The 26,087-nt window shown below is 44.6% G+C and overlaps 1 protein-coding gene across 2 annotated transcripts; it reads left to right on the forward strand.

Moving 5' to 3' along the window:
- Window positions 1-1,461: 1,461 nt before the first annotated feature.
- lrrc3 (leucine rich repeat containing 3) lies at window positions 1,462-25,783 on the forward strand. 2 transcript variants are annotated; one of them, XM_068034658.1, is made up of 2 exons: window positions 1,462-1,554; window positions 24,761-25,783. In XM_068034658.1, the coding sequence occupies exon 2, from the start codon at window positions 24,863-24,865 to the stop codon at window positions 25,646-25,648; it is 786 nt and encodes a 261-aa protein (XP_067890759.1). In that variant the 5' UTR covers window positions 1,462-1,554; window positions 24,761-24,862; the 3' UTR covers window positions 25,649-25,783. The 2 variants fall into 2 exon arrangements, with proteins under 2 accessions (XP_067890759.1, XP_067890760.1); XM_068034659.1 differs by lacking the exon at window positions 1,462-1,554 and adding an exon at window positions 7,890-7,964.
- Window positions 25,784-26,087: the final 304 nt, after the last annotated feature.

Raw genomic sequence — 26,087 nt, forward strand, 5'->3', positions numbered from 1 at the left:
ATTTATTTCATTTCATCTTAGTTTGTTCAGTTTGCTTACCCACTGTTTTTTTCAGGTTGTTTTTCTTCAGGTTTGCACTTGCTGATGTTCAATATTCAGTATATTCACACCTAATCTGTACTAATGCTTTGTCTTTCAACACACCATTAACATATTGTTTGCCTTTGCTCCGTGACCTTTTGGTCAGCTATGTGGCCTGGTCCAATCTGCACCTTCTCCTTTGTTATCTCTTGACCAACCCCCACCTCACTTGTTTATAATCTGTGACTTTTCTAATATTTGTCAGTTCCGAAGAAGGGTCACTGACCCGAAACGTTAACTCTGCTTCTCTTTCCACAGATGCTGCCAGACCTGCTGAGTGAATCCAGCATTTCTTGTTTTTGTTACATAAATGCATGTCTTTCTTGTTCTTTTAATAATGAGGCTGCCTCTTTAAAATAAAAACAAGAAATGCTGGAAATACTCAGCAGGTCTGGCAGCATCTGTGGAGAGAGAAGCAGAGTTAACGTTTCAGGTCAGTGACCCTTCTTCAGAACTTCTGATGAAGGGTCACTGACCTGAAACGTTAACTCTGCTTCTCTCTCTACAGATGCTGCCAGACCTGCTGAGTATTTCCAGCATTTCTTGTTTTTATTTCAGATTTCCAGCATCCGCAGTATTTTGCTTTTATTTTAGCGCCTCTTTAAAATGCTGTGCCTTCTTTAAATTAGAAAATCCACGGAGAACCAAATTTTCTTTGTGCAATTGGGACTGTGGGTTTTATTTCCAAAAAAAAGTAAATGGAATTGTGCGGCTGTCGGAGGTTTTGTTTAGGTCTCTGATGACAGTGTGAGTGTTGAGTTGGTGGAAAAATGAATAAAGTCTGTGAGCTTTCAGAAATTTGCAGGACTATGGGGCAAGAGAAGGGTTTGTGGGACTAATTTGATCACACTTTCAAAGAGCCAGCACAGGCATGATGGGTGGAATGGCCTTCCTCAGTGCTGTATGATCCTAGGCGATTCATTTTGTTATTATTTTTGTTATGGTTTTAAACTGAAGCTTCCTAACTTGGCAACAAGCTTTGATTTAAGGAATGAGGATAAATGAAAGTGATTACCATCCTTGAAGCCGTGCCAACAAGTTGGCAATGATGCAGATTTCTTGGCAGGTCCTAACGAAACGGATAACCTCTAGTGTCACCCAAAAAAAAAAAATTGCTGGGTATAGGGAGGGGGAAAGCAGAGACATCTGACAGAGGTCTATGCGACAGTCTGCAAATGGAATGCATTTATTGATGCATGCAAGCTGCCAGGGCCCTTCCCAACTCTCACTGGCACAAAAAGATGCCAATCAAGAGCTAAGCCTGCTGCCATTGGGTGGAAGACAGAAGGGGTTGTCCAATTCTGGGGGTGGGAGCAGAGGGGAGGGACAATCAGGTGAAGGTCTTTGACTGAGGGAGTGCGAGAATGGAGGAGAAAGAGGGGAAAAAAGATAAAAGGGTCTGAAATCATATCAACAGCTGGCAACAAGTAGGATTGAAGATCAGTAAAAGCAACTGGAATCTACTAAGCACAGGTACTATAACATAACATGTAGTTCATGCTGAAACCTTCGTGCTGGATATTACCGCTTAGACGATCTGATTCCTTGCTGTTAATTTGAACAAGTTCACAGTTGTTATTAACAAGATTTTCTGCACTGCGAATTGTGGGCAGTTCTGCTTATTTATATTTTAAATTAACGCAGCCTGTGATTTAGTGCTGGTTTCTAGTGAACAAAATTTACTTTGTGCAACTAGGATTAAGGGTTTTATTTACTGAAGAAAAGGTATTAAAATTAAAAGGGCTTGTTGAGCTGGCTGTGTGGGGATGGGGAGGGGGCTTTGATTTGCTCTCCGACGGCAGAATGAAGGTTGATTTGACAGAAAGGAGAATAATCTGTCAGCTTGTATTGTGCTGGATCCCTCGTCACCGTACCTGCATCCTGGGAATGCTCAGTGCCAGCAAGAAGCAGGCATCGCTATCTAATATGCACAAATGGTCCCTTTGGGGCTGCTGATGTGGCTCTGACTGATATTACATACATCATTACAGATGTTAACAGCTGGCCCTGTCGTTCAGGAGTATGGACGAGGGAGGGGGAGTCCCACGGTGAGAGGGTTTACCACACCGGCGGTTGCATGTTCTGCATTCCATCTCCTGCTTTCGCCAGTGCCCCACGAACTTACCCTGTTGTTTCCAGCACTTGTACATTCCCGGTCTTTAATCTCTAATGTTAGCCTGGTTGGGGGAGGGGTGAGGTGGCGGGCTGTTGGTTGCTGTGCGGCGAGGGGGGAAGGGGCTCAGATACTCCTGTAGATGTTTGTTAACGTTGATGAGCGATCATCATCAGCAACACACCTTCTGATAATGGATATGTTTGCTGATCACATGATTGATTCATGAGGCTAATTAGACGTTACTCCCCCTCCCAATAAGTAGGCAGTGAGTCTGGGATATCCCTCAGCGAAATTTAACAGTTGGAGGAATGATTTTTTGACTTTATCCCAATTGGAGCTTGTAAATGATTTTTGATGGATATTAGTGGGTGAGCCCTTGTCTGACATTCCTTTGCCCAACATTGCAATGCAATTATTAACTAGTATAGCCTCTCTGTGAAAGAAGCAGGCAGAGAAATCTCATACAGATTTCTTAGGCTTTCATCTGCTAATATCAGCAGTACTCATTTCGAAGCTTCAACTCTTTTTGATTTTCTTTCTTTGTAGAATGAGACAGAACAGAAGGAGGCCATTTGGCCCATCCTGCTTATGCCGGCTCTTTGAAAGGGCTATCAATTAGTCCCACTTCCCGACTCTTTACCCATGGCCCTGCAAACGTTTCCGTTTCAATTATTCATCCAATTCCCTTTTGAAATTTACTATTGCCTTCCTAGGCCACTTCAGAAGGCAGTTAAGAGTCAATAATTGTCATGGTCAGTAAATATAGGCTCATTAGATGCACTGATTTGAAGCTTTACTGATGATGGCAGTAGTCGAAGGTCATCACTTAGAACATATTCTAGAAGTATTAACTTTTGCTCACACGGGATAGTGTCCAAATCAAATGGGGGTGTAGCTGAGTGAACCAAAACCACATCCTAACAAAGGGCCATCTTACAAACAAACCCACATTTTGCTGATTCTAAGTGTCATGCTTCACAGAGGCCAGTTTCAAAGGGTCTTAGTTATTGTGGCATTCCGTTTTATTGTGTTGTCCGAAAAGGAGGAAGATTGTCAGCTTTGCTATTTCAGAACCTGAGCTATAGAGGATACAAATATCATTCCAGAATTAGCTGTAAGTCAGGAAATGGAAGGGAGGGAGGAACTCAAGAAAATTACAATCACCAGGGAAGTGGTACTGAACAAATTGTTGGAGCTGACAAGTCCCCAGGTCCTGATGGACTTCATCCTAGGGTCTTAAAAGAAGTGGCTAGTGAGATAGTTGATTAGTTTTAATTTTCCAAAAGTCCTTAGATTCGGGGAAGGTTCCGCTAGGCTGGAAAATAGTGAATGTAACTCCTTTGTTTAAAAAGGGAGGGAGACAGAAAGCAGGAAACTGCAGGCCTGTTAGCTTAACATCTGTCTTAGGAAAACTGTTAGAAACTATTATTAAAGACGTTATAGCAGGGCACTTAGAAAAATTGAAGGTAATCAGGCAGAGTCAACATGGTTTTGTGAAAGGGAAATCATGTTTACCAATGTATTGGAGTTCTTTGAGGGAGTTACGTGTGCTGTGGATGAAGGGGAATCGGTGGATATACTGTACTTAGCTTTCCAGAAGGCATTTGATAAGGTGTTGCATCAAAGGTTATTGCAAAAAATAAAAGCTCGTGGTGTAGGGTGTAACGTATTGACATGGATAGAAGATTGGTTAGCTAACAGGAAACAGAGAGTAGGCATAAATGCGTCATTTTCTGGTTGGCAAGATGTAATGAGTGGTGTGCCACAGGGATCTGTGGTGGGGCATCAAATTTTTACAATTTATATAAATGACTTAGATGAAGGGACCAAAGGTATGTTTGCTAAATTTGCTGATGACACAAAAATAGGTAGGAAAGTAGATTGTGAAGAGGACATAAGGGGGCTACAAAGGGATATAGATAGGTTAAGTGAGTGGGCAATGATCTGGTAAATGGAGTATAATGTGGGAAAATGCGAAGTTGTCCATTTTGGCAGGAAGAATAAAAAAGAAGCATATTATCTAAATGGTGAGAGATTGCGGTGCTCTGAGATGCACAGGGATCTGGGTGTCCTAGAGTATGAATCACAAAAGGTTAGTATGCAGGTACGGCACATACTTAGGAAAGCTAATAGAATGTTATCATTTATCGCGACGGGAATTGAATACAAAGTAGGCAGATTATGCTTCAGCTATACAGGGTTTTGGTGAGACCACATCTGAAGTACTGGGTACAGTATTGGTCTCCTTATTTAAGGAAGGAAGTAAATGCATTGGAAGCAGTTCAGAGAAGGTTTACTAGACTGATACCTGGAATGGACGGGCTATCTTATGAGGAAAGATTGGACAGGCTAGGCTGGAAGTTAGTAGAGTAGGAGGCGACTTGATTGAAACATATAAGATCCTGAGGGGTCTTGACACGGTGGATGTGGAAAGGATGTTTCCTCTTGTGGGAGAATCTAGAACTAGGGGTTGCTGTTTAAAAATAAGGGGCCGTACATTTAAGACAGAGATGAGGAGAAATTCTTTCTCTCAGAGGGTCGTGAGTCTTTGGAATTCTCTTCCTCAAAAAGCAGTGGAAGCAGAGTCTTTGAATATTTTTAAGGCAGAGGTAGATAGATTCTTGATAAGCAAAGGGGTGAAAGGTTATCGGGGGTCGGTGGTATTGTGGAGAAATCAGTTCAGCCATGAACTTATTGAATGGCGGAGTAGGCTGGAGGGGCCGATTGGCCGACTCCTGCTCCTATTTCGTATGTTTGTAGGAGTGTGATCCACTGTGGGTGCAGAGCCAGGCTATTAGTACATCTTGTGTTGCAGATCACCAGCTGAGTGGAAGCTCAGAAGCTGTAAGGTTAAGCAGATTTTTGAGTCAGTTTGAACTCAGGAGGTACTCAGGTAGGGCTGGATGTCGTTCTCATCCCAATGGCCAGTTTCGTGGCGGAGGGGGTGGCCGGAGAATCGGGGCAGAATTGCTCGCCATGGAACCCGATGCCAGGAATCCCGGTTTCAATTCTCCCGGGGGCGGGATAGGTTGAGGACGACCTTCCCGCCCAGAGGCCAAATAAGGGCCACTGGGATCTTACCAGGGGCATGGGGGGCCTCCGCCGCACGGGGAGAACGTCTTGGAAAATGAGGCGCCCTCTATGTGGGCTTGGTAGGGGGATCCCTCCTTCATGGGCAATTTGTGGCCCATGGAGGACCCCCACCAAGAACAACTGTACCCCCCGTGACCCCCCCCCCCCTCCTCCTGGACTCAACTCCCAAACCCCACCCTTCCTCACCGGGGCCTTTCAGACTGGCCCCTGCAACGCTGCCTCACCTACCTCTTCTCTGAGGTTCCAGCACTGGGCCTGGATCCGCGGCCTCTGCAGTGCTGACAGTGGCCACCGCTTCTGGTGGCGCTGCTGATATTGCTGTGCTGCCAGCCCTGTGACTGGCTGGCAGCTTTTGGGGGTGGAATCCCCATCCCTATTAAGTCTTTAAAGGGACAGGGATCCCACCTCCTTAATTTTTGACAGGAGGATCACTCCGGGGGGACTAAAAAAATGCAGAGATGGGTTTTCCCCTGCCTTTTCGGCCCGGTGCCGGGAGCCCCGCCTCCTGCACAAAATTCAGCCCATATACTCCATACTACACTTATGTATACACTTACGCATGTATACTCTATACCAAACCTGCATACATATAGGCTGAGAAATTCATTGGCACCATGCCCATCTTTTGGAAGTTAAATGGACAAACAAGCCTCCAATATGACAGACTGGAAGCGCACACTCCTGCTATAGGCAAAAAAAAAATCAGGGTCCAGAGCCCGCACCTGAAGCAGGTATTACGCCCTTTGCATAGCAATAAAAGGCCTTGCACTATGTGAGGCTTCCTCTGCAATATAGGGACGCCCTGAGGCAGCCAATTCTGCCTGTTTTCAGGAAAACCACATGCGGCATAACTGGTGGTCATCAAAGGCTACCACCAAAACAGATAGGATTTTAAAATATATTTACCTGAATGTGGAGTGGGGAGGAGCACAAGTGCCTCTCTTGGCTCTCCATTCAAACCGCATGGCCCAATTGTGACCTTGACGCTTCCCACCCCCTCGGGCCCCACCCGCCCCCCACTGCCACTGCCACCCCCCACCCCCCCCACCCCGCCCCATGCTGACAGGGGAAAGAGTGCTGATGGCAGAGTAGAGAGCATTGCACCTTTCTTCCTCCAGAGAAGGGGCCCTCCCTTATCTAGTCCTAGGTCTGGGCTACCCAAAGTCCCCACGTGGACTGACTGCACCATGGCCATGTCTAGACATCTCGAGCCACTTCCTCCTGCTGCCTCCCAGAACAGAAGGGAGAATGTTGCTCTAAACCTTTCAGTGTATTCTCATCACCATTCACAGTGCTCTGCAGGTACAGGGTTGTGTCTTCATTTTCCCCATTATAGGGGACTTGGCCAGCACAGCCAGGTGTATCAACTGTGGCTCAGTCAGTAGCATTCCTGCATCAACTCAAAATCTACACTGACACTCTAGTGCCGTGTTGGAAGTGCAGTCTCTTGGACGAGACATTAAACCAAGCCTCCATCTGCCCTCTCAGGTCGGCATAAAGGTCTTACGTGACTATTTTGTAGAAGACCAGGGGAGTTGTCTGCGGTGTCCTGGACAATATTTAACCCTCAAACAGATTATCTGGTCATTATCCCATTGCTGTTTGTGGAAACTTGCTATGCACAAATAGCTGCCATGTTTCCTACATTACAACAGTGACTAGACTACAAAAGTACCTCATTGGCTGTTAAGTGTGCTTTGGGATGTCCTGAGATTATGTGAAAGGTATGATATAAATGCAAGTTTTTTATTATTGGCCCCCTAACTGAGTCCTGAATCTATTCCTTCCAAGTCTGTGGTTCCAGTCCTCCCAGAAGTAACACGAACATATGTGAGTTCAAAGCCCAGTTGAGATTGGGATTCCATTCCCAGCCCTTCCAGGTCTGAGTGCCCAATGCTTCATTGTTGCAGCTGCTAGTCCATTGCTTCTAATTCCCAAGTTCGTGCACTGGCGTCTGCTCTGCAGCAAACACAGTGTAGCGGATACATCTGCAGTCACAGCTCTGTATTCAATGCATGGTGGAAATAGAGTTCTCTCCCTAGGCAGCCAGACTTATTTTAAACTGAATATGGGGGGAGGTGATGGGGGTGGGGTGGGGTGGGAGGAGGGTGGGTGGAATTCCAATAAACCCTCCAGAAATATCTTTTCAAAATATCTTATCAGAAACCCTTTGAAATATGCAGCTGGTAACCAGGCAACAAGGGTCATCAGTTCATTGACATCGCTGCGTACAGCCTTACTTCCTATTTTGTTCCTCTGTAGCATTGGAGATGTGGCAGAGATTGGACACACATACGCGTGTGCATGCATATACACACACACACACACACACACATAAATACACATACAAACATGCACACACAAATACATACATATACACACACAAAGATATAGACACACATACATACACATACATGCACACATACATAAACACACACCCAGAAACACACACATATACTCACATCTGCGCATGCACAAATACATATACATACAAAGACACGAATCCGGACACATCGCACACAGAAAAATACATACACAGCCACATAGATGTATACACGTATGCAAAAGCAAAATACTGTGGATGTTGGAAATCTGAAATAAAAACAAAAAATGCTGGAAATACTCAGCAGGTCAGGCAGCATCTGTGGAGAGAGAAACCGAGTTAACATTTCAGGTTTGTGACCTTTCATCAGAACTCGGAAATGTTGTAATTGATTTTGAGCAAGTGAAAGGCAGGGTGGGGGGACGGGGGGGGGGGGGGGGGGTGGGGGGGGAAGGGGGAAAGAGGAACAAACAGGAAGGTCTGTGATGGGGTGGGGGCAGGAGAGATTAAATGACAAAAGGTTTCATGGTACAAAGCCAAAGGGAGTGGTAATGGGACAAGTAAAGAAACAAAAGATGTGTCTGAAGGAGGTGTAAATGGAAGGATAGCAGCTGTCTGAATGCAAAGTGAAGGGATTAAGAAAGAAACAAGATAAAAACTGAACCAACAACAAGAAAAGAAACAAAATGGGGACAGAGATTATGATCTAAAATTGTTGAACTCAGTGTTGAGTCCAGAAGGCTGTAACATTCCCAGACAAAAGATGAAGTGATATACACACACATGCATCACACATGCACATAAATCAATACACACATAGTGCCAACATCATACAGCTCCAGAATAGTAACTACCTACTCCATGAGTCCTGAATGATGCACCACCGTGTCTCATTTATCTCATCATAATGCATATCTACAGCTCTGTTTAATTGCAATCCATTGGTTAATGTAGTAAACAGTGAGGAGGATAGTAACAGACATCAGGAGACAGACTGACTGGTGAAATGGTCAGTCACATGGCAGATGAAATTGAATGCAGAGAAGTATGAAGTGGTACATTTTGGTAGGAAGAATAAGGCGAGGCAATATAAACTAAATGGTACAATTTTAAAGGGGGTGTAGGAACGGAGAGACCTGGAGGTGTACGCACACAAATCTTTGAAGATGGGAGGACAAGTTGAGAAGGCTGTTGAGAAAGAATATGGGATCCTTGGCTTTATTAATAGAGGCATTGAGTACAAAACAAGGATGTTATGCTAAACCTTTATAAAACACTGGCTAGGCCTCAGCTGGAGTACTGTGTCCAATTCTATATGAACATAACATAAGAAATAGAAGCAAGAGTAGGCCTTAGAGCCCCTGAAGCCTGCTCCCCCATTCAACAAGATCATGGCAGTACGTCTACATCAGCTCAACTTTCCTGCCCTTTCCCTATGACCCTTGATTGCCTTAGTGCCCAAAAATCTTTTGAGCTCAGTCTGGAATATGTTCATTGACTGACCACCCACAGCCCTCTTTAGGAAGGATGCCAAGACCTTGGAGTGGGTGCAGAGGAGTTTTACTAGAATGGTAACGGGGTTGAGGGACTTCAGTTATGTGGAGAGACTGGGGAAGCTGGGGTTGTTCTTTTTAGAGCAGAATAGGTTATGGTGAGATTTAACAGAGGGAGTCAAAATTATGAAGGGTTTTAACAGAGTAAATAAGGCAAAACTGTTTCCACTGTTAGCAAGGTTGATAACCCGAGGACACAGATTTAAGTCAGAAGAACCAGGTGGGAGATGAGGAGACAAAAGCAAAAGACTGTGGATGATGGAAATTTGAAACACGATATGCTGGAAATACTTAGCAGGTCAGGCAGCAGCTGTGGAGAGAAAAACAGAGTTAATGTTTCAGGTTTGTGACCTTTCATCAGGACTGAAATGTCAACTTGGGAGATGTGGAGAGGTTTATTTACATAGTAGATTGTTATGATCTGGAATGCGCTGCCTAATAGGGTGGTGGAAGCAGATTCAATAATAACTTTCAAAAGGAAATTGGAGAAATACTTGAAACAGAGAAATTTGCAGGGCTATGGAGAAGGAGCAGGGGATTGGGATTAATTGGTCATTCTTTCAAAGGGCCAGCACAGACACGATGGGCCAACTGGCCTCCTTCCGTGTTATATAATTCTGTGATTCAATGAATTGAATATTGATTCCAATATTGCCTGAGCCACTGCAGCTTTGCAATGACACTGGGGTGAGAAGGTAATTTCAACTTTTAACAGTGGACAAAAAACTGGGTGACAGCAAATCAGACAGCAAAACCTGCCTGTCAGAGCTGAAAGAGTTAAATTATGGGGACAGGTTGCATAGACGAGGCTTGTCTTCCCTTGAGTACAGAAGATTAAGGGGTAATGTGATCATGATATTTAAAATGATTAAAGGATTTGATAGGATAGAGAGAAACTATTTCCTCTGGTCGGGTGGGGAGTCCAGAACAAAATTAGAGGTGGTTTAATTCAGCCCTAACATAGAAACATAAAAAATAGGGGCAGGAGTAGGCCATTTGGCCCTTTGAGCCTGCTCCGCCATTCATTATGATCATGGCTGATCATCCAACTCAGTAACCTGTTCCGGCTTTTGCCCCATACCCTTTGATCCCTTTAGCGCTATACCTAACTCCTTTTTGAAAACATTCAATGTTTTGGCTTCAACTGCTTTCTGTGGTAGCGAATTCCACAGGCTCACCACTCTCTGGGTGAAGAAATTTCTCCTCATCTCAGTCCTGAAAGGTTTACCCCGTATCCTTAGACTATGATCCCTGGTTCTGGACTCCCCCACCATCAGGAACATCCTTCCTGCATCTACCCTGTCAAGTCCTGTTAGAATTTTATAGGTTTCTGTGAGATTCCCCTTCACTCTTCTGAACTCCAGCGAATATAATCCTAACCGACTCAATCTCTCCTCATATGTCAGTCCCGCCATCCCAGAAATCAGTCTGGTAAACCTTCGCTGCACTCCCTCTATAGCAAGAACATCCTTCCTCAGATAAGGAGACCAAAACTGCACACAATATTCCAGGTGTGGCCTCACCAAGGCCCTGTATATTTGCAGCAAGAAATCCTGCTCCTGTGCTTGAATCCTCTCGCTATGAAGACCAACATACCATTTGCCTTTTTTACTGCCTGTTGCACCTACATGCTTACCTTCAGCAACTGGTGTACAAGAACACCTCGGTCTCACTGCATATTCCCCTCTCTCAGTTTATAGCCGTTCAGATAATAATCTGCCTTCCTGTTTTTGCTACCAAAGTGGATAACCTCACATTTATCCACATTATACCGCATCTGCCATGCATTAGCCCACTCACTCAACTTGTCCAAATCACCCTGAAGCCTCTCTGCATCCTCCTCACAACTCACCCTCCCACCCAGTTTTGTGTCATCTGCAAATTTGGAGATATCACATTTAGTTCCCTCATCTAAATCATTAATGTACATTGTGAATAGCTGGGGTCCTAGCACTGATCCCCACTGCCTGCCATTCGGAAAAAGACCCATTTATCCCTACTATTTGTTTCCTGTCCGCCAACCAATTTTCTATCCATCGCAATACACTACCCCCAATCCCATGCGCTTTAATTTTACAATGGAAAAGAAACCCGGGCAAATTATAAAATAGGCTATCACTCGTTTTTTCACCTGGTGGGTAAAGTTGAGATTATCCCCACTGCAATAGTAGTCTCTCAATACTTAACAAAATCCCATGAAATTCCCCTTTTGTTTTCCTATTATAGCATAATTGCCTTCCCTTTCAAGACGCACTGGCTAAGTGAATAAGTTTCATGCAAATTTACTAAGCTTAACACCAGGGAATGGACTGGTGTAAGATTGCTAAGCAATGGGCTGTGCCTCACTGTAAACTTTCACTCATTCAGTTCCTCTCAGAATCGCTGTTAGTGTCTGAGCCAATATTTATCCCTCCACCAACATCACTGAAAAACAGGTGATCTAGGCATTATCATATTGCTGTTTGTGGGATATTGCTGTGCGCAAATTAGCTGCCATGTTTCCTACATTACAACACTGACTTCACTTCAGAAGCACTTCATTGGCACTAAAGCGTTATGGTACATCCTGAGGTGGTGAGCAGTGCTTCATGAATGCAAGTCTTTCTTTCTCTGCAGTGTCGTTAGTATTGACTGTTTTTACCTCAAGATCCGTGTTGCTGAGAGCATTAATGGGATTAAAGCCGACTCCAAGCACCTCTCACAAAAGTCACCACACTAGTGAGGGAATCAAAAAAAAAGCATAGAGGGAGAAAAGAATTCCTGCATCCTGAATAAAGCAAGCTTTGCTAATGAATTTGTTGCAGTGGATCCACATTGCGTTACAATCGGAGTTAAAATCAACTCTGTGCTTTGAGCTCTGGTATCACGCTGAGTGTCATTTTCCAGCATATGTTCGCACTACACAGTGAGCTGTGACTTTTATTCTGTATTACTGTAGTCTTAGCCCATTAAACAACCTCAATTTACTAATATTAATGCCAGGGTATGTTCTATTATAAGATTGCTAAGCAACTGTCCAGGGCTCACTATAAGTGCCACTGATTCAGTTCCTCTCTTAAGGAAAGTGGCTTAGAATCTGCTGTTAATGTACCCTCTGTACTCATGCTACTGCCTGCCAACAAAGATTGCAATGACACTTAAAGCCTCATCTCTGTCACATTTTGAATTACGTTTTTTTTAAAAGGTTTCAATTTCTTTTTAGAACTACCCAGGATGACAACCCAAAAAAGAGACACCTAAAATTTGTTGAGATCTATGCATTAAAATAATTCTCCCCTCCTCTCTCAAACCTACCGATTCTTGCTGCGCTACGAGTGTGTTAGTGACAGTCATTTGCACAGGAGGAGGCTATTCAGCCCCTTGAACCTGTTCCACCATTCAATTGCTGACCTGTATCTCAAATATCTGTCTAGGTTCCATCATTCTTAATACCCTTACCTAATAAAAATATCAGTTTTGAAATTTTCAAATGAATCCCGGCCTCAACAGCTTTTTGGTACCTCTGGCACCTCATCCATGTGGTCGCTCGTCATGTGTCAGCCAAGGCAGTGATTGTCAGCTGTTTGACAGTGGACAGTGTCATGATGGAGCCTGAGCCAGTTTTCACCTGATCCTTCAATATCCAGGAGATGTGTAGTGGCCTTGTATATATATGCAACTAAACAGAATGTGCTTATGACTTCGGGGCACCAGAATAATTGGTTCCTCATTCACCTTTTCTCACTATCCTTCAGCTATACACTGAGGATACTGCAAACAGGGTGTTGTGTTTAGAAAGTATTTGCATTTCTATAGCCTCTTTCATCACCTCAGGTTATCTCAAATGCTTTACAGCCAATGAACTACTTTTTGAAGTGTAATCACTGTTGTAATGCAGGTAACACAGCAACCAATTTGCACACAGCAAGCTCCCAAAAGCAGCAAAGTGATAATGACCAAGCCATCTGTTTTAGTTGGTTGAAATAGTGCAATATGATCTCGTATCTCACCTGAGAGGGTAGACGGGGCCCTGGTTTAAAAGTTTCACCCAAAAGACCGCACCACTGACAGTTCAGCATTCCCTCAGTACAGTGCTGGAAATGTCAGCGTAGATCATGTCTCCGGAGTGGAACTTGAACCCAAACCCTCTGACGCAGAGGCTAGAGTTTCTACCCACTGGGCCAAGGCTGGTGCAACACTGAAAAGCTTGACAGTAATTTAACATTGTGAAAGATCATTTGGAACTGTGGGAATATGGGAACCACAGTTTCTACTATTTTAGGAACCAATGGGCATATTGCAATCATTTAAAATCCTCCTCAAACTCCTATTTTTGAGCCCATACTTCCTGTCAACTCACCGAACTCCACTGTCCACCCATTTCTCCAAATGAATCACTTTGGGGCATTTACTGCATTAAAGTTGTTATATGAACAGGCCGGGGCTCTTTTTTTCTTGAATAGGGAAGGCTGAGGGGTGACCTGAAAGAGGTTTTTAAGATTATTAAAGGGTTTGATAAGGCAGTCATGGAGGATATTTCCACTTGTGGAGGAGTCCAAAACGAGGAGCCATAACTAAAACAATAAGTCCAGTTGGGAATTAAGGAGAAAACTCTTTATCCAGAGAGTGATGAGAATATGGAACGCACTACCACATGGAGTCATTGAGATGAATGGCATTGATGCATTTTAGGGGAAGCTAGATACGTGATTGAGGGAGGAAGGAATAGAAGGATATGCTGATTGGGTGAGATGAAGTCAGATCAGACAAGGATCGTGTACAGCATAGACACTGGCATTGACCAGTTGGGCTGAATGGCCTGTTCCTGTACTGTACATTCTCTGCAATAAGTACAAGTTGTTGTTCTCATTATTGGTCTAATCATATTCTCCCTTGCAAATGAGTCCAGACCGAGGTGACATAAATTTTGCGGAGTTAAAGTGAATCGAGAAAAAATCTTTTTTATGCAGTGGGTTGGAGCACTGCCCAGACAGCCGTAGATTGAGAATCAATTGAGGGATGCTTAAAACGTAAACACTTTTTTTGGAATTAAGGGTGTAGCAACAAGCAAATTTAGATGGAACTGTCATGGTTAATGAATTAGTGGAGTACCTAAGCTGGACTGAACGACCTGCTCTTGTTCCTATGCACCACAGACAGTGGCTCAATTTGCTTCAGTCGTTTTCGGCAATTACTTGGAGTCCAAAACTAGGGCCATAAATATAAAAGAGTCATCAATAAATCCAGTGGGGAATTCGGGAGAAGCTTCTTTACTCAGAGAATGGTTTGAATGCAGATCTTGCTATGTAGCAGTTGAGGTGAGTAGCACAGCTGCATTTAAGGGGAAGCTAGATAAATACATGAGGGAAAAATAAATAGAATATGTTGATAGGGTGAGATGAAGACCGGTGGGAGGAGGTTCGTGAGAAGAATAAGTACCGGTATGGACCAGTTGAGCCGAATGGCCTGTTTCAGTGCTGTACATTGTATGCAATTCCTGTGAATAATAGTGGGTTTCAAAACCTCTGGGAATTGGGTTTGAATAGCAGTCCAGGCTGATGGGTTGAGAGTGTTATTTCCCTGCAGGCTGCAAGCATCATTGTTTAATGAAATTGTGAAGTCTCCACACCTTGCAGATATGCATCAACAGCAAAAACCTGCATTTGGAATATTACAGATTCTTGCTGACGTGACTCGGAGACTGCCTCGGTGTTTTTACTTTGTTGTAGCCCAACGTCTCTACAGTGTATGAAAATGATTTTGTGTGTCAGCTTGGTGTCGTGATCACTGCTGAGTCAGAAGATTGCTGGGGGGTTGCGGTGGGGGAGGGGAGTGAGTGGTGGGGTGGGGTCCAAAAACTAGGCCAGCACTTGAAGGCATAACCTAGGGTGACATTAAACCAAGGCCCCCTCTGCCCTCTCCAGTGGTTGTGAAAGATTCCATGGTACAATTTTGACAAAGAGCAGGGGCGTTCTCCCCAGTGTCCTGGCTAATATTTGCCCATCAACCAAAATCACTAAAACAGGTTATTTAGTCAATTATCTAATTTCTGTTTTGTGGCAGCTTGCTGTGCGCAAATTAGCTGCCACGTTTCCCACGTTACAACAAAAGAACAAAGAACAAAGAACAGTACAGCACAGGAACAGGCCATTCGGCCCTCCAAGCCTGCGCCGATCTTGGTGCCTGCCTAAACTAAAACCTCTGCACTTCCGGGGACCGTATCCCTCTATTCCCATCCTATTCATGTATTTGTCAAGATACCTCTTAAACGTCGCTATCGTACCTGCTTCCACCACATCCCCCGGCAGCAAGTTCCAGGCACTCACCACCCTCTGTGTAAAGAACCTGCCTCGCACATCCCCTCGAAACTTTGCCCCTCTCACCTTAAACCTATGTCCCCTATTAACTGACTCTTCCACCCTGGGAAAAAGCTTCTGACTATCCACTCTGTCGATGCCGCTCATAACTTTGTAAACCTCTATCACGTCGCCCCTCCACCTCTGTCGTTGCAGTGAAAACAATCCGAGTTTATCCAACCTCTCCTCCTAGCTAATGCCCTCCAGACCAGGCAACATCCTGGCAAACCTCTTCTGTACCCTCTCCAAAGCCTCCACGTCCTTCTGGTAGTGTGGCGACCAGAATTACACGCAATATTCTAAGTGTGGCCTAACTAAGGTTCTGTACAGCTGCAGCATGACTTGCCAATTTTTATACTCTATGCCCCGACCGATGAAGGCAAGCATGCCGTATGCCTTCTTGACTACCTTATCCACCTGCATTGCCACTTTCAGTGACCTGTGGACCTGTACGCCCAGATCTCTCTGCCTGTCAATACTCCTAAGGGTTCTGCCATTTACTGTATACTTCCCACCTGTATTAGATCTTCCAAAATGCATTACCTCACACTTGTCCGGATTAAACTCCATCTGCCATTTCTCCACCCAAGTCTCCAACCGATCTACATCCTGCTGTATCCTCTGACAATCCTCATCACTATCCGCAACTCCACCAACCTTTGTGTCGTCCGCAAACTTACTAATCAGACCAGCTACATTTTCCTTCAAATCATTTATATATACTACAAACAACAAAGGTCCCAGCACTGATCCCTGCGGAACACCACTAGTCACACCCCTCCATCCAGACAAGCACCCTTCCACTGCTACCCTCTGTCTTCTATGACCGAGCCATTTCCGTATCCATCTTGCCAGCTCACCTCTGATCCCGTGTGACTTCACCTTTTGTACCAGTCTGCCATGAGGGATCTTGTCAAAGGCTTTTCTGAAGTCCATATAGACAACATCCACTGCCCTTCCTTCATCAATCATCTTTGTCACTTCCTCAAAAAACTCAATCAAATTAGTGAGACACGACCTCCCCTTCACAAAACCATGCTGCCTCTCGCTAATTTGTTCGTTTGTTTCCAAATGGGAGTAAATCCTGTCCCGAAGAATCCTCTCTAATAATTTCCCTACCACTGACGTAAGGCTCATCGGCCTATAATTTCCTGGATTATCCTTGCTACCCTTCTTAAACAAAGGAACAACATTGGCTATTCTCCAGTTCTCGGGACCTCACCTGTAGCCAATGAGGATGCAAAGATTTCTGTCAAGGCCCCAGCAATTTCTTCCCTTGCCTCCCTCAGTATTCTGGGGTAGATCCCATCAGGCCCTGGGGACTTATCTACATTAATGCTTTGCAAGACACCCAACACCTCCTCCTTTTTGATAATGAGATGACTGAGACTATCTACACTCACTTCATTAGGCTCATCATCCACCAAGTCCTTCTCTTTGGTGAATACAGATACAAAGTACTTATTTAGTACCTCGCCCATTTCCTCTGGTTTCACACATAGATTCCCTTCTCTGTCCTTGAGTGGGCCAACCCTTTCCCTAGTTACCCTCTTGCTCTGTATACACGTATAAAAAGCCTTGGGATTTTCCTTAATCCTGTTTGCCAATGACTTTTCATGACCCCTTTTAACCTTCCTAACTCCTTGCTTAAGTTCCTTCCTACTGTCTTTATATTCCTCAAGGGATTCGTCTGTTCCTAGCCTTCCAGCCCTTACGAATGCTTCCTTTTTCTTTTTGACTAGGCTCACAATAACCCGCGTTATCCAAGGTTCCCGAAACTTGCCAAACTTATCCTTCTTCCTCACAGGAACATGCTGGTCCTGGATTCTAATCAACTAATGTTTGAAAGACTCCCACATGTCAGATGTTGATTTACCCTCAAACAGCCGCCCCCAATCTAAATTCTTCAGTTCCTGCCTAATATTGTTATAATTAGCCTTCCCCCAATTTAGCACCTACACCCGAGGACTACTCTTATCCTTATCCACAAGTACCTTAAAACTTATGGAATTATGGTCACTGTTCCCGAAATGCTCCCCTACTGAAACTTCGACCACCTGGCCGGGCTCATTCCCCAATACCAGGTCCAGTACGGCCCCATCCCTAGTTGGACTATTTACATATTGTTTCAAGAAGCCCTCTTGGATGCTCCTTACAAATTCTGCCCCATCCAAGCCCCTAGCACTAAGTGAGTCCCAGTCAATATAGGGAAAGTTAAAATCACCCACCACTACAACCCTGTTACCTTTACATCTTTCCAAAATCTGTCTACATATCTGCTCCTCTACCTCCCGCTGGCTGTTGGGAGGCCTGTAGAAAACCCCCAGCGTCGTGACTGCATCCTTCCTGTTCCTGAGCTCCACCCATATTGCCTCGCTGCACGACCCCTCCGAGGTGTCCTCCCGCAGTACAGCTGTGATATTCTCCTTAACAAGTAACGCAACTCCCCCACCCCTTTTACATCCCCCTCTATCCCGCCTGAAGCTTCTAAATCCTGGAACGTTTAGCTGCCAATCCTATCCTTCCCTCAACCAAGTCTCTGTAATAGCAACAACATCATAGTTCCAAGCACTAATCCATGCTCTAAGTTCATCTGCCTTACCTGTTACACTTCTCGCATTGAAACAAATGCACTTCAGACCACCAGTCCCGCTGTGCTCCGCAACATCTCCCTGCCTGTCCTTCCTCTTAGTCTTACTGGCCTTATTTACTAGTTCCCCCTCATTTATTTCACTTGCTGTCCTACTGCTCTGGTTCCCACCCCCCTGCCACACTAGTTTAAACCCTCCCAAGTGATGCTAGCAAACCTCGCAGCCAGGATATTTTTGCCTCTCCAGTTTAGATGCAACCCGTCCTTCTTGTATAAGTCCCATCTGTCCCTGAAGAGATCCCAATGGTCCAGATATCTGAAACCCTCCCTTCTACACCAGTTGTTCAGCCACGTGTTTAGCTGCACTATCTTCCTATTTCTAGCCTCACTGGCACGTGGCACAGGGAGTAATCCCGAGATTACAACCCTCGAGGTCCTGTCTTTTAACTTTATACCTAACTCCCTAAACTCCCCCTGCAGGACCTCATCACTCTTCCTGCCTACATTTTAAAAGTTTTTACAGTTTAAACAGTGACTACAGTTTTAAAAAAGTACTTTATTGGCTGTAAAGTGGTTTGGAACGTCCTGTGGCCATGAAAAGCGCTATTTTTTTCTTGCGGCATTGTTGTGGTGTCATAAATGAGACATTAAACCAAGTCTGCCTCTTCATGTGCATTTAAAGATCCTATGACTACTCCAGGGAATTGTCCTGGAGTCCTGGCCAACATTCATCCCCCAATCAATCCCACCAAAAACAGGTTAACTGGCTATCTGTGGATACAGCTGATACAAAATGGCAGCCAATATGGCCAGTCACTCCAAAGTAATTGAATTGTGAAATAATTTTCCCCTAAGCTCTAGAATTCCCTCCTTAAACCTCTCCACCTCTCTTTCCTCCTTCCAGACACCACTTAAAACCTGCCTCTTTGACCAAGCCTTTGGTCAGCTGAGCATCTCCTTAATGCCTAAATTGTTGCCTGGTCAATAGCAAACAAGCTGAACCAAGTCTCAAAGTGGAACGTAGCTGCTATGCCTGATTATTTTCCTAATCCATGCTGTGTCGAATTAAATTGTAATGACGGTGTTCAATAAAACTCAAATAAACACGGGCCACAGATAACCTTTTGTCTTCGTCCTCTCCATGTTTTAACTAAAGGAGTCTCTGCTACCTCAATGTAAGTGATTTAACCTAACACAGAGGTTAACTAAACTGAATTCCACTGAAATATAATGAAGACCTTGCCCTCTTTTCTGGGATTATTTATGTTTTACAGAATAAAATTACAAGTTAATTAGAGCAGCCCTGGTGAAAGCTTCAGCATCTAGACTTCCAGCATGCAATCATGGGTTGTAGCTGCTTTCGCATACTAAAAGCCAGTTTGATTGATTCACTGCTGCTGGCAAACTTCAAATAAAAAAAGCCGATACATTGAGTGAGATGTCCCCTTTCCTCCCCCCGCTAAGAATTCAGCTCAAGTCAGCGAGGAGCATATTCTCCTCATGAGGGCTAGGTGATGCTATGTGATAGATTTAGTGAGGCTATTTTCCTAGTGTGGAGCCTCACCCAACAGGGTCGGGTTAGTGCACTCCATTTCGGGTGCTCCCAATTTTTTCATGATGGGAATATCAGGAGCACCGCAAGATGACCACAACAGCTCCATCCCTGGCCCCCCTCCCCAACCCTGCCTGATTCTCCAATCAGCATTCCTTGTCGAGGGAAGCGCTGCTTCAGAAGTTGATCCCTTTACCCTATGCTCCAATCAGCTCTCTGATCTAATGTGGCTCCGCTCTGGGAGCTTAATCTTGCTGAATTTAGCCTAATGAGCCTTCTCCTCTCAGAACCGGCTAAGAAACTAGCCTAGAAAGAGTGGATGAAGGTCTGCTCTCTCCAATAGACTGGGTGGTCACCATCCCCTTGTTTCTGGATGTCAAACCAGCCCATTCAGAGAGATGAAGGCCTCCTTTCACTGACAGAGCACAGATAATACAATGGATGAGAACACTGTCACTTTACCTCTGAGACCTGAACATGCATACCATGAAACAACAGCTGAGGACATTTCTGTGGAGTCGCAAAGTTGTCATTTTTCAGCCGAAGAAAGTTATTTGAAGCCCTGATGTGGCACTATAAAGATGGACAAAGGCTCAGCAGTAATTTTAAGTCAGTAATTTGATCTCACAGTTCTGCTGATGCTCATAAATCTCTTTGGTTTTACTCTTTTGGTTTATAAGAGCTGCTCAATTGAATCATCAGTGTGTACCTCACTGCTTTTGTGTTTTATTCTCCTTGGTAATTTAATTTGGGCAGCATTCAAATGGCCAGAGGAAGGTAATTTTTTTTCTGCAATTCCATCCCAAATCCTCTTTGCCTTTCTACCTCTCCTTGTTTAAGACGGTCCTTAAATCCTGCCTCTTTGACCAAGCTATTGATCATCCGTTCTAATATCCCTTCCTATGGCTCGGTGTCAAATTTTGTTTTCTAACTCTCCTGTGACACACCTTGGGGGGGTTTTACTATGTTAAGGGTGCTATGTAAATGCAAATTGTTGTTGTTTTCATGTCTTTTGCCTTTTGTTTTTGCTTCAAGGCAACAACAGACTATTAACCAACAGGAGTAACGGAGAGGGTTGATGAGTGGCGAGTGGTTGATGTGTATACGGACTTTTAAAAGGCATTTGACAAAGTACCACATAACAGACTTGTTAGCAAAATTGAATCCCATGGGATTAAAGGGAAAGAGGCAGTATGGATATGAAATTGGTTAAGAGACAGAAAGCAGAGAGTGATGGTTTTCAGACTGGAGAGAAGCATACAGTGGCATTCCATATTACGACCACTGCTCCTTTTGATATATATTAATGATCTGCATATGAATGTACAGGGAAAAATTTCAACATTTGCAGGTGACGCGAAACTCAGAAATGTAGTAAACAATGAGGATAGAAGCAGACTTCAGCAGGACATCGACTGGTGAAATGGGCAGATGCATGGTAGATGAAATTTAACACTGAAAAAGGTGGGAAGAGAACAGAGAGGCAATATAAACTAAATTGTACAATTTTAAAGGGGGTACAGGAACAGAGAGACCTGTGTGTGTATGTGTATATATATACATATATATATATATATACAAAGCTTTGAGGGCAGCAGGATAAGTTAAGAAGGCTGTTACAAAGCCATATGATTTCCTTGGCTTTACAAGTAAAGGCACTGAACACAAAACCAAGGAAGTTATGCTAAACCTTCGTAAAACACTAATTAGGCCACAGCTGGCGTATTGTGTTCAATACTGGGTACCACACTGGATGCAAAGGCCTTAGAGAGGGTGCAGAGGACAGTTAATAGAATGGTGCCAGGGATGAGGGATTTCAATTACGTGGACAGACTGGAGAAGCTGGGGTTTTTCTCCTTAGAGCAGAGAAGGTCAAAAGGAGAACCAGAGGCAACATGAGGAAACTTTTTTTTAACACAGCGAGTTGTTGTGATCTGGAATGCATTGCCTGAAGGGGTCGTGGAAGCAGATTCAATAATAATTTTTGAGAGGGAATTGGATAAATTTTTGAAGGAAAAATATTAAAGTGTTATGGGGACAGGGCAGGGATGTGGGACTAATTTGATAGCTCCACCAATGTGCTGACACAGGCATGATAGGCCAAATGGCCTCCTTCTGTACTGAATCATTCTATGATTCTGTGATTGGAGCCATCCACACTGTGGGATATAAATTACTTTCTTTGTCCTTTCCTTCATTGATTTGTAACGGTTTCATACCCCAACTTTCATGTAACGTAGTTTGTTTCGAATAAATGGGATCTATTGCAATTTGATTGAGGGGAAAATAAAATGTGAATTTGTAAAGTGTGAATTTTTAAAATAGAGCACCACTACTAAGACCAGCATTTATTGCTCATCACTAGTTGCCCTTGAGAAGGTGGTGATGGGTCTTTTTCTTGACCAGCAGTAGTTCGTGTGGTGAAGGTGTTGCCCCCCCCCCCACCACGACCCCCCCCCCCACCTCCCCCACAGTGCTGTTAGGCAATGATATTGTATATTGTAATTGTATAGAGCCTTGGTGAGATCGTATCTGGTCTATTGTGTACAGTTTTGGTCTCCTTGCCTAAGGAAGAATATATTATCCATGGAGGGAATGCAATGAAGGGTCACCAGACTGATCCCTGGGATGTCAGGATTGTCCTATGAGGAGATATTGAGGAGACTGGGCCTGTATTCTCTGTAGTTTAGAAGAATGAGAGGTGATCTCACTGAATTCTTACAGAGTTCGACAGGGTAGATGCAGGAAGGATGTTTCCCCTGGCTGGGGGGGGTGGGGATCTAGAACCAGGGGGCACAGACTCAGAGTAAGAGGTCGGCCATTTAGGACTGAGATGAGAAGGAAGTTCTTCACTCAGAGGGTGGTGAATCTTTGGAATTCTCAGAGGGCTCTGGAGGCTCAGTCATTGAGTATGTTTGGGTGGCACAGTGGCGCAGTGGTTAGCACCGCAGCCTCACAGCTCCAGTGACCCGGGTTCAATTCTGGGTACTGTCTGTGTGGAGTTTGCAAGTTCTCCTTGTGTCTGCGTGGGTTTTCTCCGGGTGCTCCGGTTTCCTCCCACCACCAAAGACTTGCAGGTTGATAGGTAAATTGGCCATTATAAATTGCCCCTAGTATAGGTAGGTGGTAGGGGAATATAGGGACAGGTGGGGATGTGGTAGGAATATGGGATTAGCGTAGGAATAGTATAAATGGTGATTGATGGTCGGCACAGACTCGGTGGGCCGAAGGGCCTGTTTAAGTGCTGTATCTCTAAATAAAAAACAATATTCAAGACAGAGATCGATAGATTTCTAGATATTAAAGATATCAAGGGATATGGGGATAGTGCGAGAAAATGGCGTTGAGGTAGAAAATCAGCCGTGATCTAGCTGAATGGCGGTGCAGGCTCGAGGGGCCGAATGGCCAACTCCTGCTCCTATTTCCTAAGTTCCCTCTTAGTTTTCCTTGGTGCGCTTGGCCTATTTCTGTCAATTTTTTTTTTTGCGTGGCTGCGCATGGCATGTTACAGGGGACAGCTTGCCAGCAGCTTGGGCGGTACCTCCATGATTGCTGCGCAGGTGCGCACTCGCGCAGCTTAGAGGGAAGATTGCTGTTAGGTAGACAGTTCCAGAATTTTGACCCAGCAACAATGAAGGAACAATGATATATGTCCAAGTGTGTGACTTGGAGAGGAACTGGCAGGTGGTGGATGTTCCCATGCGATACTGCCCATGTCCTTCTAGATGGTGGAGATCAAGGGTTTGGGAGATCGAGAGCTCTGGGAAGTGACGAGAGAGTCCTTGTTTTAATTATAAAATGACTAGAATGCTGGGATGAATGAACAATTGATCAAGGGGCCAATCTTCATGGCCTTCAGTGCTGTGAAGACTGCAGCACTGAACCTAATACCCAATCCATCTGCCACCATTTCTGACCTGTTGTGAGAATGGGCAACCAAATGCCTGTTTTAGGCAGCAACCTATTTAAATATGCAAATTTGGGTCATGTTCTGTTGGTAGGTGCCCCCAGTGCAATTTCTCAGCTATCAGTCAGCAGAGCATTCTAGATGTTGAGGGGCCTCACTAGTAGTCTTAAAGTGGTCCCCCCCCCCCCCCCGTTGCCTTCCCATAATCCTGTGCTCACGGGCAACTAACTGACACGAGATAGGTGAGGCCCAGTGGCAGGAGGTGCTGGAGAACAACATTCCTTCTAAGCTGCACAAGTGCACAGCTGTGCCGCAATCAGAAATGTGCCACACAGGCGACAAACAGGCTGCGCACAAGAAGCTGTCCCTTTAAGAGGCGTGCACGTGCGGCCGTGGCATCAATCTTAAAGGGATCGATTGGTGCAGGCAACGGGCAATGCACAGTGAAAGGAAATTAGAGGGAACATTACTGGAGAAGGTGGGAAAAAAAAGATTTTATAAGGATTACAAGCTTCAGGCTTTCCTTTCAGAAGCTCTCCGCCTCTCTACCTTTTTGTCTCTTTTAAGACACTCCTTAAAACCTACCTACTTCTGTCCTGATGTGTCAAATCTTGTTTGATAACGCTCCTCTGAAACACCCTGGGATGTTTTACTACCTTGAAGGTGTTATATAAATGCAAGTTGTTGTTTTTGATGCCTGGACTGAGAGGTTATAACTTTCAGGAAAGACTGAACAGGCTGAGGCTCTTTTCTGTGGAGAAATGGAGACTGACGGGTGACCTAATAGATGTCTTTAAAATTATGAAGTCAGTTGATAGGGTGGACATCGCGACAGAATGTTTCCACTTGTGAGGGAGACCAAAACTAGGGGTCATAAATATAAGATAGTGACTAATAAATCCAATAAGGAATCCAGGAGAAACATAGTCACCCAGAGTGTGGTTAGAATTTGGAACTCGCTCCCACATGGAATGGTTGAGATGAATAGCAGAGATGCATTTAAGTTAGCTAAACACATGCAGGAGAAAAGAATAAAAGGATATGCTGATCGGGTGAGATGAATTAAGGTGGGAGGAGGCTCATGTGGAGGATAAACACCAGCATAGACCTGTTGAGCTGAATGGCCTGTTTCTGTGCTGTACGTTCTGTGGAAAGAGGGAACGACTGTCAGTCTAATCTTTCTTCTCACTGTCCTATTACTTTCCTTTAGTCCACAGGATTTCCTCTGGTGCTTGAACTTGGCCCTTGACTGCATCAGCTGCTGTCAGAATGGACGAGCTACTTTAATGGGCGGCGCTGAGACATTCTCAACATGTTGCAGAGAGGCTTGACATGGCTCCAGTTCAAGATCGCACAGTCCATGGCCTTGGGTAGTCTTTTGCTGCTGTTCTCTTTGCTTCAAGCGGCCACTACCTCGTGTCCCAGAAGCTGCCAGTGTTTCGATAAGAACGGGAAGTTTGTGCGCTGCGCTGGCAAGAACCTGAAAGAAATCCCCAAGGACCTCCCTGCTGATACCGTATCTCTACATCTCAACTCCAACAGGATAACCAAAATACCCAACAATGCCTTCAAGGACCTCTACCTACTCAAGGAACTGGATTTATCCAAAAACGCCATTGAGTCAATAGATATTGGAGCATTTAAAGGAATCCCTGAGGGCCTCAAGATGCTTGATCTGTCAAGCAATAAGATCCAGAGTGTACCAAAGGAGGCCTTCAGTAGAATTAAAGCAAAGATCCGACTCTCCAACAACCCATGGCACTGTGAATGTACACTGCAGCAGATCATCAAGGAGCTGACCCTTGACCCGGAGACGGTCAACGACTTCATCTGCCATTCATCGGTGCAGGAGGAGTACGCAGGCAAGCCGCTCATCCAGATCCTTGATTCAGGTATCAACTTCTGCAACATTCACCAGAAGACGACTGACGTTGCCATGTTCATCACCATGTTCGGCTGGTTCACTATGGTTATCTCCTACATTGTGTACTACGTGCGTCAGAATCAGGAAGATGCCAGGCGACACCTCGAGTACCTTAAGTCCCTTCCCAGCACACAGATCACCAAGGAGTTTGACACAATCAGTACTGTACTGTGAGGTGGATTACCCTCTGTAGTGTGACACCTATTCAACCTTAATACTGGATGAGTCAGCAACACTCCTGGCTCAACCACAAGTGCCTCGTTTGCTAATTAGAGATTGTACGCTCTTTGACTTTTTTTATGATTTTTTTGTGCATTGAAATTCCTAATAAAGCTGTCAGAACAAATTACTGCAGTGACTTTGCTAAATTATAGAACATTATTGTCTTGTCCCTGAGCTTTGGGCTCCAATCCAAGCCAGACTCGTTGAATGAAGGAGTTCTGTCTGAAAGTTGAGTTCAGGGAATCACACGGCCTGACACAAATGGGGAGACTGCAGGGGGAACTGCATCAAAAGCCTGGCAAGGCCGGGGACATGGTGGTCCTATTGGTGGAAGTGTTACAAATTCAGGATCAGCCGGGATGTCTGTCCATAGTCAAGGGGAGGGGGACAT

The sequence above is a fragment of the Heterodontus francisci genome, chromosome 7, assembly GCF_036365525.1.
Source record: "Heterodontus francisci isolate sHetFra1 chromosome 7, sHetFra1.hap1, whole genome shotgun sequence".
Classification (NCBI taxonomy): Eukaryota; Metazoa; Chordata; class Chondrichthyes; order Heterodontiformes; family Heterodontidae; genus Heterodontus; species Heterodontus francisci.

Coding starts and splice junctions, on each gene's coding strand:
- lrrc3 (XM_068034658.1), top strand. CDS start 24,863: ATGTTGCAGAGAGGCTTGACATGGCTCCAGTTCAAGATCGCACAGTCC.